At 36.4% G+C, this 18,829-nt stretch overlaps 1 protein-coding gene across 1 annotated transcript in view; it reads right to left on the bottom strand.

The window, feature by feature from the left end:
- The window catches only part of FANCC (FA complementation group C), a 126,036-nt gene that overhangs the window by 104,118 nt on the left and 3,089 nt on the right, over positions 1–18,829 (bottom strand). Inside the window, exon 3 of the mRNA XM_049772236.1 lies at positions 10,240–10,334. Coding sequence (XP_049628193.1) covers positions 10,240–10,334 — 95 coding nt within the window. The remainder of the gene's footprint in view (positions 1–10,239; positions 10,335–18,829) is intronic.

Here is an 18,829-nt window from a genome sequence, read left to right as displayed (position 1 = left end):
ACAGCAGTAGGGGCATTGGCCTTGCATGCCGCTGACCTGGAATGAACCTGGGTTTCGATACCCTATATCCTATATGGTCTTCTAAGCCTGCAGTAGCAATTTCTCAGCATCAGAGCCAGGAGTAACCCCTGAGCACTGCTGGGAGTGGCCCGTCCCCCTAACTATAAATCTAAAGGTTTAGAAGCAAATCTAAATCACTGTTTAAAAATTGTTACTATCTCAGTAATATAGTACTAAACATGGTACTGAATATAGGTACTCAACATCAAAAAGGAATGAACTACTTAGAGTAAAATAAAACTAGATAAATAATCAAAAACATATTGTTGAATTATAGCTAGGACACAAGATTATATACTATATTACTATCCATATAAAATCACTGAAAATAAAAGATTAATCGATGATGACAGAAAGCAGATCAGCAGTCTACTAAAGAACAGAAATAAGAGCAAGGGGTGGAAGGGATGATACAGCAGATAAGGAACTTGCTTTGCACATAGCATTAAAGAATGTGGCCCTCTATGCCTTCCTCCATTTTTCGATTTTGTGAAAAAAATAGTTTTTCTTATAAAAATTAATTTATAATCACATATAATGAATATAGATTATAATATATTATATAATGCGCATTATATAGTTATAATGATATGTTTTAATATTAATGTAATTTATAAAAAATTAAATTCTATTTCTTCCCCTCAAAAAAATTATCTCCCCTTTCTTTCTATAAAGTGTTACTACTTTAAATGCATAAATGGATACAAAAAAGCCAGTTAAAAGATAGTATGGTAGGGGCACTTGCTTTTCAATCATACACCTTGATTCAATTTTCACCATCCCATATGTTCCCTTTGAGCACGAGCACGGGGATCTCTGAGAACCAAGCCTTACAGAAGTAAGCCTGTACATCACCAGGTATGGCACCAATATAAATATATATATTTAGTTTTGTTTTGTTTGTTTTGTTTTATTTGTTTTGTAATTTTGGATCACACCCAACAGTACTCAGGGTTACTCCTAGCTCTGCACTCAGAAATTGCTCCTGTCAGGCTCTGGGACCATATGTGATACTGGAACTCGAACCACCATTTGTCCTGGATTGACTGCATGCAAGGCAAATGCCCTACTGTTGTGCTATCTCTCCAGCCCCTATATTTTAGTTTTGTATTATACACCCACATATCTGAGGGTAATTTATGGATCCCATTTAAAGATAATTTAAATATCTCAGAGTCAGACATATCTAGATTTTTCTAGTTCATGTGAATGATTCATCTAAAAATATTGTTCAGTGCCAACAAACTACAAAAGCCTTTATGGAAATCAGTATTTTTTTTAACTACTATTTCAGACAACTTCAGATAACTACTTAAACCACAAAGACTTTAAGTAATCTAAAAATCAAGATTTATGGGCTTAAATATGCCTGGTTCCTTTGCTGCTGAAATTCCATTGCTTTCAATATTAAATAGAACCAGATCTATATTAGGAATGAGTCAAACTCAGATGATGTGTAATAATCACTGGGTCAGTAAGAATTAATAGCCAGTTATAATTTCTATCTTAGAATTCTGAGATATTGAAAGGCCTATGATATGGGTAAAGAATTACATGTGATCTGGGAAACAAATGAACTTCAGAGCAGATATGAAGATCATACAACCCTCAGAAATGGCTGCACATTAAAAATAAACAAATCACACCCTCACCACACTATGGACATGACTGTTCAAATTTAACTTTCATAAGATTTGCCATTAACTAATTCACAACAATTTAGGTCCATATCTTATAAAATGTGTTAATATTTTGAGATACACAACTAAAAAGTATTTCACTCTAGAAAATCAATCATTGGTAGGGATGTATAGATTAAGTGAGAGGGGTAGGAATGAATAATTAAGCTGATACAATTAAAGTTATAGATAAAATAAACAAAACAGGACATCCAGAATTAAACAACAGCTCAAACATCCTGTTTTAATTAGTAATAAATGTCTTGATCTGGCATATTAGAGCAGTGCTGACTTATTTAAAATATGACAATTTATATAATTTAGAGTTATACTAAGCAGAGTTTTTTGTGGGGAGGAGAGGATTGTTTATTTCTGGTGCTCAGGGTTTATATCACTTTGTATTCAGAAATAACTCCAGGCTCTTTGGTATTGAGGTATTACTCTTGTTTCTAAGCTCAGGAATAACTCCAGGATAACTCCAGGTGAAGCTCAGAGGATCATATATAGGTATCAAACCTAAGTAGTTACAAGGAAAATGCTCTACTCATGCTACCCACTCCAAAATGTAAAAAATAAACAAACAAACAAAAAAGACCAAGACATAAATAAAAATGGTATCTCATTTTGACCCTTCAGGGAAAGCAAACATTTATTCTTTTAGTTCTGTATATTCAAGTTAATAACACAGGAGACAATTAACATTTCCCAAAAGTAGAGACCTATCATAACATAAAAACAGTTCCCCTACCCACTCTCATCACTCCTATTCAATATAGTATTGAAAGTACTTGCCATAGCAATTGGGCTAGAAAAAGATATTAAGGGCATCCAGAGAGGAAAGAAAGAAGTCAAGCTCTCACTGTTTGCAGATCACATGATACTATATTTAGAAAAACTTAGAGACTCTACAAAAAAAGCTTCTAGAAACAATAAATCCATATGCCAAAGAGGTAGACTAATAAATTAACTTGCAAAATCAATAGCCTTCTTATACACCAATAATGATAGAGAAGAAATGGACATTTAAAAAAATCCCATTCACATTAATGCCACACAAACTCAAATACCTTGAAGCCAACTTAATTAAGGAGGGTAAGGGCATACACAAAGAAAACTACAAAACACTGCTTCAAGAAATAAAAGAGGATACAAGGAAATGGAGACACATACACGTTTTCATGAATTTAGAGGATCAACATCATTAAAATGGCAATACTCCCCAATGTATTGTATAGATTTAATGCAATTCCTCTACAGATACCTAGGATATTTCAAAGAAGTAAATCAAACACTCCTGAAATTCATCCACAAAGAGATAGAGGAACACTTGGGAAAAGAAATATAGAAGAAATCACTTTTCCAAAATTTAAATTGTGTTACAAAGCAATAGTTATTAAAACAGCATGGTATTGGAATAAAGACAGACTCTCAGATCAATGGAATAAACTTGAGTATTCATAGAATGTTCCCAGACATACAATCAACTAAACTTTGATAAAGAGGCAACAAATCCAAAATAGAGCAAAGAAAGCCTCTTCAATAAGTGGTGCTGGGACAACTGGTCAGCCACATGCAAAAAAGTGAACTCGGACCTCCATCAAACACCATGCACAAAGGTCAAATCCAAATGGATTAAAGACCTTGATATCAGATCTGAAACCATAAGGTATATAAAACAACATGTAGATAAAACACTTCATGACATTGAGACTAAAGGCATTTTTAAGGAGGAAACAGCACTCTCCAAACAAGTGGAAGCAGAGATAAACAGATGGGACTATATTAAGCTGAGAAGCTTCTGCACCTCAAAGGAGATAGTGCCCAGAATACAAAAGCCACCCACTGAGTGGGAGAAATTATTCACCCAACACCCATCAGATAAAAGACTAATACCCAAAATATACAAGGTACTGACAGAACTTTACAAGAAAAAAAACATCTAGTAACCCCATCAAAAAATGGGGAGAAGAAATGAACAGACACTTTGTAAAAGAAGAAATGCAAATGGCCAAAAGGCACATGAAAAGATGCTCCACATCACTAACCGTCAGGGAGATGCAAATCAAAACAACTATGAGGTAGCATCTCATGCCACTGAGATTGGCACACATCACAAAGAAGGAAAACAAGCAGTGCTGGCGGGGATGTGGAGAGAAAGGAACTCTCTTTCACTGCTGGTGGGAATGTCGTCTAGTCCAACCTTTATGGAAAGCAAAATGGAGATTCCTCCAAAAACTGGAAATCGAGCTCCCATACGATCCAGCTATACCACTCCTAGGAATATACCCTAGGAACACAAAAATACAATACAAAAATCCCTTCCTTACACCTATATTCATTGCAGCACTATTTACCATAGCAAGACTCTGGAAACAACCAAGATGCCCTTCAACAGATGAATGGCTAAAGAAACTGTGGTACATATACACAATGGAATATTATGCAGTCATCAGGAGAAATAAAGTCATGAAATTTTCCTATACATGGATGTACATGGAATCTATTATGCTGAGTGAAATAAGTCAGAGAGAGAGAGAAAGACAGAATGGTCTCACTCATCTATAAGTTTTAAGAAAAATGAAAGACATTCTTGCAATAATTTTCAGAGACATATGAGATGAGGGCTGGAGGATGCAGCTCATGACATGAAGTTCACCACAAAGAGTGATGAGTCCTGTTAGAGAAATAACTACATTGAGAACTATCCTAACAATGTGAATAAATGAGGGAAGTAGAAAGTCTGTCTTGAGTACAGGTGTGGGTAGGGTAGGGAGGAGGGAGATTTGGGATATTAGTGGTGGGAATTTTGCACTGGTGAAGGGGGGTGTTCTTTACATAACTGAAATCATACAACTACAATCATATTTGTAATCACGGTGTTTAAATGAAGATTAAAAAAAGAAATGGAATATGAACTCCATTGTAAACAGTGTTAATTCACTAACAAAAATATTTAAGGAAAGAAGTTCTTCATAATCATTTAATATACTAATTTTCTTTCAGCTTCTTCCTCTCATATACTATATTGGTCTTAAAAGAAGTTCATTCTTCCCTAAAATATGTTAGCATTATGGAAGGCTACCAAATAAATTATGCTGAAGGTGAAGTTTCTTTTCAGAAGAAAATTAGCCATACATATATATAGCCAAACAATCCATAATGAGCACTGGTCTAAATTTTGCAATAAAAAGGCTCTTTAGCAGAGCTGGAAAAGCAACTGAGATATAGCAGCTTTTCCTATACTACAAATGTGAGGAAATGGTGCTCAGTTCAAATAGCAATTACTAAGTGTAACAAAATACCATGTTTCCACTGAAAAGAATACTCAGTTTACTCTTTATGGTATAGAAAATAACTTTTAGAACAGTAAGAAAAGAGTAAGATTCATAAAAGAAAATTTCACTTGGCCATTCAATGGTAATCATATTCAACAATTATTGAACACTGACAGCATATGTTAGACATTAAGTCAGAAAAGTTTAGCTATAAACATTATCACTATAAATTTGTCCCAGCCATGGAAGAGAAAGTACAGTGGGTAAGGCACTTACCTTGCACATGGTTAACCAGAGTTCAATTTCCAGAACTACCATGTGCCCCACAAGGACTGACACTAGCACCTCAAGTCTGAGTAGTGCCTCCACGGGCCCAAGCATGTCAGGTGCAAATAATCACGCTAAGCTTAGCAGGAATACCTAGGCTCCTGAGCACCACCTAAGAGCCCATACCAATTAAATATTACATTGAACGCCCACCTTCTACACATATAAGGTCTACAAATCTCCTGGTGATTTAATTAAAATTTTTATTAAAAATTATAAAAACTCCACAAATATTAAAACAATGAAAGTGGAAGGATATTTGAAACTTGAGAAACTGTAAAGTTTAAGGAGCTAAAGTACATGTATGAACACATAGAAGGCCCAAGTTTAATCTCCAGCATCACATGTCCCCCAAGAACTACTGTAAACAAGCAAATGTATGGCCCACAAAGCAAAGAAAAATAAATAAAAAGAAACACAAAACAGGAACTCCACAAATAAGCACTCAACTTCAAATTACAATACATAATAGCACATATCTCTCTCACAGTAACTTAATTGCAAAAAATTGACAATAACAGTGACGAGAGGTCCTGGAATTCTCATTTAACTTGTTATACCTCTGCAGAAAATAACAGTATGACTAATAAAATTAAAATATGCATATCTCTTAACTGTTACTTCTTTAAAACATGCATAGTTTGAACCCCGATGTTGTCATACACCTGTAAAATCACTTTTCCATTTTTCTTTTCACTTTTTCTAAATAAATTAGCACAAATACCCTTAACAAATACCCTAACCTTCAGTGATCTATGTTAAACTCTAGCTAATAGAAGTGGCAGAGAAAGCAGCAGAGAGGGAAGTTTGGCTGGCTCAGTAAGATCCAAGTAACTGGTCAATACTCCCTGGCTGTGACTCAATCTGGTTTCTTGTGCGATGCCCTTGCTGCCAACATGTCTATTCCAGGATTGGCACAAACACAAACACAGTGAATACCTTGGACTATAAGCAGCTGAAAGCAAGCTGCAAGCAGCAGACCCCAGGAAACCAACTAGACAGAGACCCCCAGAAATTATCCCCACATCCTGGATATATATGGCTGCTGACTTTATTTTGACTTGCTTTAAACTAGAAACAAATTTCCAAAAAGAATGAAACTAAATTATCAGACACCATGTACAAAACATTAACTCAAAATGAATCAAAAAGTTAGATGTTCAGTCTAAATCCATAAAACACATAGAATAAGATGGGCAAAACACTACACAACACTAGCATTAGTGATTCATTCTAAATTTGACACCAATTAAAATAAATAAAAGCAAATCCAAATAAAGAGAAAAAAAAACAAATAAAGTACATCTGCATGGCAAAAGAAAATATCCCACTAAATGGGAAAACTTATCCACACATTTATCTGAGAAAGGATAAATAAGACATATAAGAAACCCACAAAATTCAACATGAAAACGGCAAACTATAACAGGGAGAAGAATCAGAAACTTCTCTTAAAAAAGTTAAATCATGGGCCCGAAGAGATAGCACAGCGGTGTTTGCATTGCAAGCAGCCGATCCAGGACCTAAGGTGGTTGGTTTGAATCCCGGTGTCCCATATGGTCGCCCGTGCCTGCCTGGAGCTATTTCTGAGCAGACAGCGAGGAGTAACCCCTGAGCACCGCCAAGTGTGGCCCAAAAACCACACACACAAAAAAATTAAATCATTACACAGTTCCACAAATGCTCAGTATTATTTACTGTTAAGGAAATAAAAATAAAGACAGTGAGACTTGACCTCAAATCTATGAGGACATCAAAAAAGACCAGATACAATAGGGATTGACAGAGATGTGGAATAAAAAGAAACCCTCGTTCACAGTCTTACCTGTTCAGATTAGGGAGAACAGCTTTGGAGAGTGTCAAAAAATGTAAAAGTAGATTTACTCTATGATCTAGCAATTTCACTCCTAGATATCTATGTCCCAAACATAAAAACACTAATTGGAAAACATATATACATACCTATGTTAGTAGCAGTGTTACAATAGCAAAAATAAAGAAACAATATAAGAGTTCAACAGCAAAAGACTGGATAAATTGAAATGACTTATTATCAATATACTGGATTAAATAACATTATCAAAATTTACTTCATTTATTTATTTTGTGTTTCTTAAGGTATCTATTAGAGAACTGTAATTCTCCATATAGTAAATACTTGATTGCTATTGAACAGAATTGCACTGTAGCATTAACTATGAACAACACTCATTCTGCCTTGAAATAACGCTGATTTATCCTATTTCTTTGACTATTATTTTTCCTAATATTCTTTCTTCCCTAATTTCTTTTTCAGTCTTCAAGTAGCTCATTTTCCCCACTCACTCCTTAAATGGCAGTCTCTTTCCAGATTGGCCCTACTCCCTGCCCCACTCCATGGACTCTCTTTGGACAAGCCAACTTCCAGCCACGCTCCCACTTTTCCCCTACATTGATGACTATTAACTTTATAGTCGCAAACCAATAACCTCTCTGAGAAGGACTATGACCAACTCCACCTACATCAAAAGTTGATCTATCATTACATTTTTTAATATTTCTTTTTTTATTTTTCTTGGTTTTGGGGCCACTCCCAGTGACACGCAGGGCTTACTCCTGGCTATGTGCTCAGAAGTTGCTCCTGGCTTAGGGGACCATATGGGACACCGGGGAATCAAACTGCAGTCTGTCCTAGGTTAGCTTGTGCAAGGCAAACGCCCTACCGCTTGTGCCACTGCTCTGGCCCCATCTTTTCTTTTTCAAAGTAAAGCAAAATAGTTTTTGATTGAAAGATTTTTTTTTAGAGAAGTATGAGAGGAGTAAAAGAGAAATATGAGAAAGAACACCAACTTGCGGCGGAAAATCCAATATGTACTTCCTAAAATCACATATTTGGTACTTCTTTATTTCATTTTGTCCCTTATCATTCTTCTAATTTCCCACTAGCTTCCAAAGTGGAATCCTTCCCAGCCCCCAAATCATCTATCTTCCTTTTACTGTTACATTTCTAAAATTCACAACTGGCTGTACAATTTCTCTGTTTAAAACATTCTGATTTCTTCATTACCTTGAAGGTAAAATAAAATTTTCTATAATCTTATCTTTCATTATCTACTCTAAAAGTCCCATTGTGGGTACACCTAAATACCTACAATTCCATGAATATATTCTTCTCCACACCATGTTTTGTACATGCTCTCTCTGCTAAAACATACTACTCCTTCTACTACTCATTGCTCAAAAACTAACTAACATATACAAACCCAGTAGTCTGAGCAAGTATTCATTCTTAATATATTCCCAACTATACACAATTCTAACTAGAACCCAAATTACCCTGGAAAGACAATGCAACTAGTCTGCAAATTCCCTGAAGATAAAAATTTAATATTACCTTCCTGTGAAATAAAAAAACACACACACACAAAAGAAAATGCAAGGCTAGAAATTTAAAGTAAGCTAATAAAATCATGATTTCAATAAAAAACTTAGTCACTCTAAAAGAATTTGATTAGATAATCTATTTCAATATTTAACAAGTTCCCTTATATAAAAACATATCCTAAATAATCATTAAGATAAATAAAACTCAGCAGAACCATTTTAAAAATTATTATAATTACTATATCTGTAATTTATTTCCAATTATTTTCCAAAACTTTTCTTCACTATTTTATTCAGTTTCTATCTTCAGGTCCTTATATCAGTTTATCTTACAATTAAATTTTTCATTTTTCTATCATTCAACCCCTTTCACTTTTAAGGTTCCTTCTATTCTGCTTTCTTGCAACTTGTAAGGTTGCATTTTAATAAATTTAAATACTATTTCAGTCACTTCTGTCAACAATTGTATACAACATAAAGAAATGGTAAAAGCAGTGAATGAAATGATATCACAAGTCAAATTGACAGACAAAACCATATGCCTCTGTCTGGGTAGGTGACTTCATAATACTAAGCAGCTAATCTGAACCATATGCACACTAAGTGGAGTCTGACAGGCGTGAGTGAGTGTTTGGGGTTTTTTGCAGCAGAACGGTACAGAAAAACACACCAACATGATGGTGCTGTGGGCAACCAGAGTACAGCAACATGGCTTTTGCAACTAGTGTCTACTCTTCAGGAGAAAACAAAAATGGCCAGAGGAGGGCCAAATGCAGGAAACTGTGAACATGGATTAACACGGTGGGTGACTATGAACAAGAAAAACCCAACCAGCACCAGGTGCTGGTGTGAGCATATTGACCACAGCCACGATTGTAGGACACAAAATATAGATTCTTACTCTAAGAATATTCCTGAACTGAAGTTCAATTTAAACAGAACTGAGAGAGTCAGAGAAAGAGAGAGAGAGAGAGAGAGAGAGAGTGAGAAAGAGTGTGTGTGTGTATGTGTGTGTGTGTGTGTGTGTATGTGTGTGTGTGTGTGTGTGTGTCTTTCTGAAGAAAACACTGCTAAAAGGACAGAATACATTCTTTTAGTAAACTGAGAGTTGGAAAAATTCACCCTGAGAATTGTCATCTTGCAGAATTCACAATCAAGAAAAATAAAATGTATCAGGGCCAGAGCAGTGGTGCAAGTCTTAAAGTGTCTGCCTTGTGTACACTAGCCTAAGATGGACTGGACCGTGGTTTGATCCCTGGCGTCCTATATGGTCCTGCAAGCCAGGAGCGATTTCTGAGCACATAGCCAGGAGTAACCCCTGAGCGTCACTGGGTGTGGCCCCCCCAAAAAATAAAATAAAATAAAATAAAATTTATCCTGAATAGCTTTATGCTTAGAAAGAAATAGAACAGTGATTATTTGCCTGAGTATCTTTGGAGAAACTTCTATTACTTCACAAAATGAAGCTCTCAAAGAAAGTACCATTAAGCAATCAATTTAACTTAAAGCAACATGGGACAGATTTACTATCTTACCCGTATCCAAGAGTTAAATTTTGATTCTGCAGAATTCAGTGAGTCCTTATTAATCAAAGTACACAAGCACCATATTAGAATTTTTTGGCTTTCACCTGCCAAAAGAAAATAAGTACATTTTATCAAGTACCATAAAACATTAAACATTTTAAAATAAAACATTTACCATATTTTATAAAAATATAAAGCTAATAAATTCTCAAAGCATCGAGAAATGTGAATGAAACAACTTTGAGTAGTCTTCTTCTTGTGATTTCTTTTCAGCTCACGACCGACGGCACTAAGGTGTTACTCCTGGCTTTGTGTTCAGAAATCGCTCCTGGCAGGTTCAGGGGACCATATGGGATACCAGGAATTGAACCAGGTCCATCCTGGGTTGGCTGTGTGCAAGGCCCTACCACTGTACTATCGCTCCAGCTCTTCTTGTGATTTCTAATATCACTTACATTAAATCTTATGTAACCAATTTTCTTCTGTTGAAATGTTAATTTTTTGATCATTTAAAATTTTTAATCACCATAATTACAGAACTACAAAGTTATTCATTATTTCAGGCTTACGATGTTCCAACACCAATAAAGTTTAAAGCCATTGGGAAAAAAAAACACAAGTGTTTTTCTCAAAACTAGGTATCTATGTCACATTTCAAATAATTAGTGATTTTTTTAAAAAAAATTTGTTGGGGGGTTTTGGGCCACATGCAGTGACAATCAGCAGTTACTCCTGGCTATGCGCTCAGAAATCATTCCTGGCTTGTGGGGACCATATGGGATTCCAGGAGATGAAACAACAGTCCATCCTGGGTCAGCCATGTGCAAGGCTGTGCCCACTCTGGCCCCAATAATTTAAATTTTTTTAAAAAAAATATAGCAGGGGGCCCGGAAAGATAGCACAGCGGTGTTTGCCTTGCAAGCAGCCGATCCAGGACCAAAGGTGGTTGGTTCGAATCCCGGTGTCCCATATGGTCCCCCGTGCCTGCCAGGAGCTATTTCTGAGCAGACAGCCAGGAGTAACCCCTGAGCAACACCGGGTGTGGCCCAAAAACCAAAAAAAAAAAAAAAATAGCAGGACTGGAGATATATAGGAGGAAGGCACCTGCCTTGTACACAGCTGACTTGGCTTCAATATCCAGCACCATATGTGGCATACAAAGCATTACCAGCAGTGATTTCTGAGCACTGAGACATACAGAAATCCTAAGTACCACTAGTACCAACCCCCTCAAATAACAACAACAATAGTAATAATAAGGCTGAAGAGAGTTCAGAAGGTAAGGTGCTTGCCTTGAGTAGTCAACTATTGGTTGAGTCTTAGTACTACAGATGGTCTCCTCACACAGCACAGAATCATTCCTGAGCACAGAGCCAGGAATATTTCCTGGGAGCAGGTCACCCATACCACCTCCAAATAAATTAAATAAGTAAATAAATAAAAATACAAATATAAATAAAATGATAGTTAACACTACAGTAAATCCCAGTACTTCAAGAAAATGGCAAAAGTATATATGGAAAAATAAAATTTAAGTTATAAATAATATATCTGATCTTTTAATTTCTTTCTTTCTTTTTTTTTTTTTTTTTTTGGTTTTTGGGCCACACCCGTTTGACGCTCAGGGGTTACTCCTGGCTATGCACTCAGAAATTGCCCCTGGCTTGGGGGGACCATATGGGATGCCGGGGGACGAACCGCAGTCCATCCTACGCTAGTGCTTGCAAGGCAGACACCATACCTCTAATGCCACCTTCCCGGCCCCATCTTTTAAATTTCTTTTTATTTTATTTTATTTTTAATTTTTTTTATTTTGAAGTATGAGAACAAAAGATGCAAAGAAAGAGGACAAGGTAAAGTTACAGTGGAAGGACAATTACCCATAACATAATTCTCAGAAGAAGTCCCCTTGCTGATATCTTAACTTTGAACTTTCAGCCAAAGAACATTAAGATAAATAAAACAGAATCCATGTACAATTACTTTGTCCCTCAAGTCCCCAGATTGTAACACATTATAATATTTCTTAACAGCACACAAGGCAATCTAAAGCCATAAAACTTACGTAATTCCTTAAACATTAGAGGCATAGTATTTTTTACATTTTCATGAACATGCATATTAGCTTAAGTTAACCTCAAATTTTAAGTGTGTTTTTTTTTAAGGGCAATTGTGAGCACTATGAGTGAATCCCATGCTCAGTGGATAAGAGAAAAAAATCAGAGAGAAAATAAAGGTTCTAGAAAAAAAATGAGAATGAAATCATGACACACTGAACTCAAAGCTTTGACACAGGCTAACTCATAGTTATGCAAGCATTTATCAAGAAGGAAAAAGATAGCTGACATAAATAACTTGACAACATAGAATGTAAGAAGCTGTAAAATGACTACCAAAAGGAGTCCAAGGCATGCAGGAGGAAGAAAATAATATTTTTTTTAGAAACTCATTTATTTCCCATCAACCTGATACGCATTCCTGTTTCAGCCTGGAAGAAATAGCTCAAGAACATTCAGTGGTGGTTCCTATCTATTCAGTGGCCTAAGCAGTGAGAGCTGCACATCAGTCTTCTGTGGCAGGCTAAGCACTCCAATCTTCTGTAGAGAACTGCTGCATTGACACAGAGGGAACCTGTACCCCTTCATACCAGTCTGCAACCTCAGACTAGCAAACAAACTCAGACTGCTACCTCAAGTAGCAGTGAGTTCAAGAGCTGTGGCAGTCCATTCACCCTGAAATGGTCACATCTTTTTCAGTCGCAGTCTGCACTTCCTTTTCATCTTTCAGGATCTCTGTAGACGTAGAGATCAAGCATGATCTCCCATTGGTATTCACTGGAGGCAGTGCCACACATTCGTAGAACTTCCTGCGGCCAGCATCCACCACATAAGACCCACAGAGTGAGATCCCTTGCTAGTTGCCAGGGATGGCAATGTTCATGTAGTACAGAAGAGATTCTGTGTTACACATAACAATAGTAGGCAAGTGGAGTTGGTGGTCAGCTCTGAGACCAGTAACTACCAAAAATCTCTGCTCCTGAAAAGCTGCCTGAATTTGGTTAGTGAAAGTTCCATGAGTGAAGCAGCCAGCAATTGGAGTGGTGCCATGGCAGCAGCAAACCTCAGCACAGCTCTCTGGCCAGTATTCCTGGATGAGATCACACTGACATCATCTGCGTTTTCAATGGCAACAATGGCATGAACTGCCAGCAGAAGTTTCTCCCAGGTTCTCTTCAAATTTATGAAGTAGATGCCATCACTTTACCTTTTGTAGATATAAGATTAAATCTATAAGTCCAGGTTAGTGACACTTAAGTGAGTGCATGTGGCAAGGATTTGAGGTTGTCCTTCTCCTTCATGTGCAAGGACATGGAGGGCTCTAAACATTGTAAAATGTCCCTTTAAGTTACGACAGGAATCATGAACAACACCATATGGATCCCTCGCTGGGTAGTATGGAAAGCAGGAAACAATAAATTTTAAAACAGAAATCATGAATTTTAAAAATATCCAAAATATCAATGAAACTAAGAGCTGGTTCTTTGAAAAAATAAGCAAGATCATTAAAATACTATCAATAATCATGAAGAAAAAGAGAAAGAACCCTAGTAGACTGCATCAGGAATGAAAGAGGGGACATCAAAACAGATAACACTGAAATTCAAAAGATCATCAGAGACTATTTTGAGAATATTTATGCCATTAAACAAAGAACCTAAATAAATAGATAAATTCTTGGACTCCTACAACATCCTATAACTAAGTGTGGCCTTAGTTCAAGGCTGAACCAAGAAGAGATGAAAGACCTGTCACTATTAAACTTACCAAGTGATAACCAAAAATCTCCCCAAAAAACAAAAGCCTAGATCCAGAATGACTCCCTAGTGAATTCATTCAACCCTTTACAGAAGATCTACTGCTAATTCTTTTCAGGCTCTTCCAGGAAACTGATGGACAAAAACACTCCCAAACAGCTTCTATGAAGCAAATATCACCTTGATACTAAAAGCAAATAGAAATACCACATACGCACGAAGGAGAGTTACAAACTGATACCCTGGTGAACACAGATGCAAGATCCTAAACAAAATCAGAATCCTCAACAAAATGTTCAAAAAAAAACAGAATCCCACAACTCATTTTAAAAGATATACTTTGATTAAGTGGGAGTCATCTTGAAGATACAAGGATGGTTTGACATGCAAATTAACACAATACATCATATAGATAAAAGCAAGATAAACATAATATGATCATATCTAGACAAAAGAGAAAATATTTCACAAGATCCATTCATAATAAAAAAAAGTCTCAATAAAATGGAAACTAAAGGAACTTTCCTCAAGATAGTCAGAGCTATTTACCACACACAGCCCACAGCAAACATTATACTCAATGATGAAAACTAAAAGCTTTTCCTCTAAGATCAGACACAAACAAAGTTGCCCCCTCTGACCACTTTTATTCAAAATAATACTGGAAATACTTGCCATGGCAATTAAATAGGCAAGAAAAATATTTCAAGGGAATCCAGATAGGACAAAGTTAAGCTTTCACTATTTGAGGATGACATGATACTATACTTAGAAAATCCTAAAGATTCTATCAAGAAGTTCCTAGAAACAACATTTAGTTATAATTATATAATGTTATAATTTTGTTATAACTATATAATGTTATAGTAAGTATTACTATACTATTTATAAAAACAGTATTTACTAAACTATTTGTATTGTTAGGTGGCATCCTACCAAGTTAATACTCAAAAGTCCACAGCTTTTCAATATGTAAATATTGAGAGAAAAGAGAGAAATATTTTTTAAATTACCATTCAAAATTGTGCCTCAGAAAATCAAGAACCTGGAAACCAGCTTAATTAAAGAGGTAAAAGACCTACACAAAGAGAACTATACAATATGACTTCAACAAATAAAAGAGGACACAAGGAAATGGAAATACATCCCTTGCTCATGGATTGGAAGTATTGATGTCATTAAATGACCAGTACTTCCAAAAGCATCATACAGATTCAGTGCATTCCCATAAGAATATCCACAACAGTTTTTCAAAGAAATATGTGTAACCCTCCTTAAATTCATATGGAACAATAAAAACTCCTGGCTAGCAAAACCAATACTTGGAAAAGAGATGGGAGTCATCATTTTTCCCAACCTCAAACTGTACTACAAAACAGTGGTAACTAAAAGAGTAATTAAAACAACTGGTCAAAGTAATTGAAACTAGACATACTGTCTATAGAACTGTGTCTATGTAGAAAGGAGAAGGTGGCTAGAGGAGTTCTTGGGACACTGGTAAAGGGAAGCTGACACTCTGGTGATGGGTATATGGTGTTGGAATGATGCATGCATGAAAGCATAATTAACAGTACTATAAACCCTCATACCTCAAAGATAAAGATAGTAAAAGCAATAAAAGTAAAAATAAATAAAAAGTGTGAAGAAAATAATGGCCAGCATTATTTCCCAGGTAGTCTGATCCTGGCTGTTACCTTTATGGCATTCTCAAAAAGGAGGCAGCTTCCCCTTTCTGCATGAGTTACAGCAGCCTAATGCCACACCCTTTACCCTCCCACAGAAGTGGCTCAGCTCCACAACTGAAATCAAATATGAGCAGCTAATCTTCTCAGATGAGATCGAGATACAGGGCTAAAATCTCTGAAATCTCTGAAGCATATTTTACAGAATCAGATTGAGCTGAGTGCCCCCACAACCACCCAGCCACAAGAACTAGGCAAGGAAAGGCTGGCAAGATGCAAAATACTCACAGTTTAGCAGCAAACCTCAAACCCAGACAGGTGGAGAATTGGACTGTGTAGGAGACAGACACCACAGCTGAAGCACTGTTAGACTAAGACAGCAACACTGAACTGTGCTGAAGTGTGACATGGCACACTGCACAGCATGAGACTGAAGCAGCAGGGTACTAGAGCACCAGGACACAGGGACAGAACTGGATCTGGCTACAATGTCTGCAGTTGACAGCAAACAAAAACTTAACTTACATCTGGCTCTGTAGTTAGGGATCACTACTGGAAGGGCTCAGTAGACTATATGGAAGGTCAGGGATCAAACCCAGGTCTACCACATGCAAGGTAAGAGCCTTTCCTTATTGCTCTGATCCTCCTAACTATGCTTCTTATGCTTAATCATGAAGTCTGAACTAGAACCAAGGAGCTTGAATTCTAAAAAAGTGGAGATAGTATTTTTTTTATCCTTTCTATTATATCAACCATTTTCCTCTTAATTATCTTTCCATTTCCAAATTCCTCCTTTCTCCTTATTATTCTTAATCCTAAGATTATGGGATATTAACTTCTTTCCTTGATGAAAATTGTTTAAATTTTACTGTATTTAAAAATAATTTTTATACAAAACCATAATTAAAAATATTTTTCTGGAAGAAAGCATTCAGTACTGAAACGACAGTGACATAAGTAAGATCTGATTACTTATGGAGTTCTGTGCCAGTTTGTCTGCCTCCTCTATGAGTTAAGATGTACTTCAAACAGGAAAATAAAATGTAATGGAAAGTTCAAAAGGTAATACAAGCACTGAAATAGAAATAGATTAAGAATCTGTTTCCTGGTATCAGAAGCATACAATGTAATGGAGATAAGAAAAGATCACTGACAGATATAATTTTAAGACTATACAAAAAAATCAATGCAATCTTTCATTTTTACAAAAAGACATCTGAAACCTAGAGTTTTATGACGCATCAATCTCATCTTATCTACATCTTTCAAGAGTTAACCCTAGCACCCTCTCTCACAAAACTCTCCTTCCCCTCTGATCCTTATGCAAAGTTTCACAGCACTCTGACTGGGTCCAAATGATTTAGGTTTCTTTTCTCCCTGACTAGACGTTTCCACAAATTAGAAAGTGCAAGTCAAGTTTTCTTAGGGCATAGGATATCAAGAAAGAAAAAGAAAAACAAACCAACTCAGTAAGTATCTGTGTAGTGATCATACACATTCATGTAAAACTGGCTGTGGGTAAAGCCAGGACTGGAACACTTGTACCATGCTGGTGAGAGCCACAGTGGCAGATTATTATAGCAATATAGGTTGGCTTTAGAGGGATTTTATTTTTTTGTTTGTTTTATTTTGGGGCCACACCCTGCAGTGCTCTATGCTCTATCCCTGGAGATGAATGGGGAACCATATGGGTATTGATACTAGTTGGCTGTGTGCAAGGTAAATGCCCAACCCACTGTGCTTATAGCTCTGGCCCCAAGAGAGTTTTAACCTGCTTAGTTCTGCATTGGCTTTTGTTTTGTTTTATTTTGTTTTTGGGTCACACCCGGCAGTGCTCAGGGGTTACTCCTGGCTCCATGCTCAGAAATCACTCCTGGCAGGCCCGGGGGACCATATGGGATGCCAGGATTTGAACCAATGACCTGCATGAAAGGCAAATGCCTTACCTCCATGCTATCTCTCTGGCCCCTCTGCATTGGTTTTTAACTAGTTTTGTACTCTGAATAAAGTGACTTAATGCAAATATAATCATCTATTCTGCAAGACTATATTATCAAGAATTAAATCTGGAGAACTGTGTCCAGCACAAAGTGAGCAATGCATTTCATTCTCCATCTTTCAGTTTTAAAATAAGCTTTCTACATATTTTAACATTTCTGAATTTGGAATGCCTTATATCTAACATATATACTTAAAGGGCACATGCTCATTTTTTTCTAGAAAGCAATGATTCAATCTATGAGTTATCTACCAGTTGATAGTACTTTTAAAGGGAATAAACCCCAGAGAATCTTTCTTTAATAAGCTTTCTTAGGCCAGACACATTACAACCTACCTATAGGTACAAAAACTTTAGATAATATTCTGGACTGTGAGTGAAATCAGTTCTGGGTCATGAAGTCCATTTTTAAAAGAGCATGATAACTATGGAAAGCATTATTTCATGGAGTGTCTGTTCGTATATATAGGTATCTGTATGTAGAAACTTTTCTGTATTGATGCACATACACATATATATGTATAAAAATGGATTACTAATCAAAGATATGTCATAAACACCAGCTAGTCTAGTTGAAAAAAACTCGGTACAGATACTGATGGTCCTGGTGGGCAAATATGATAGCTTTTCCCTTTTAAGCCAAAATCCTTATAAACCAGGGGTCTCAAACTTACAGCCCGAGGGCCGCAAATGGCCCTCCGTTCAACATTTTGTGGCCCTGCCCTAGAGGAATCTTTTTTGTTTTGTTTTGTTTTAGTTGTTTGGGTCACACCCCCCCAACGTTCAAGATTTACTACTGACTTTGCACTCAAGAATCCGCGACTTTGCCTCCTACGGCCTGCAGGTAAATTGAGTTTGAGACTCCTGTTATAAACTAAGTAGGTTGGAAGAGAAAAAATAACCTCTACAGGGAAGAGAAAACAAAAGGTATACATGGAAAGAAAAAGTAAAGGATGACATGGGATAGAGAGAGTGCGTTTGACTGAGTGGGATCATGGAACTAAATAGATGTTGTCTCTACCCCATTTAGTTCATTTTTTAATGATTTATGAAAGATTAGGAAAGAAAAATTATATGATTCTTCAAAGTATCAAAAAAGTAATA

This window comes from Suncus etruscus, chromosome 4 (genome assembly GCF_024139225.1).
Source record: "Suncus etruscus isolate mSunEtr1 chromosome 4, mSunEtr1.pri.cur, whole genome shotgun sequence".
Taxonomy (NCBI): domain Eukaryota; kingdom Metazoa; phylum Chordata; class Mammalia; order Eulipotyphla; family Soricidae; genus Suncus; species Suncus etruscus.
This window is presented reverse-complemented; position numbering and strand designations above follow the sequence as displayed.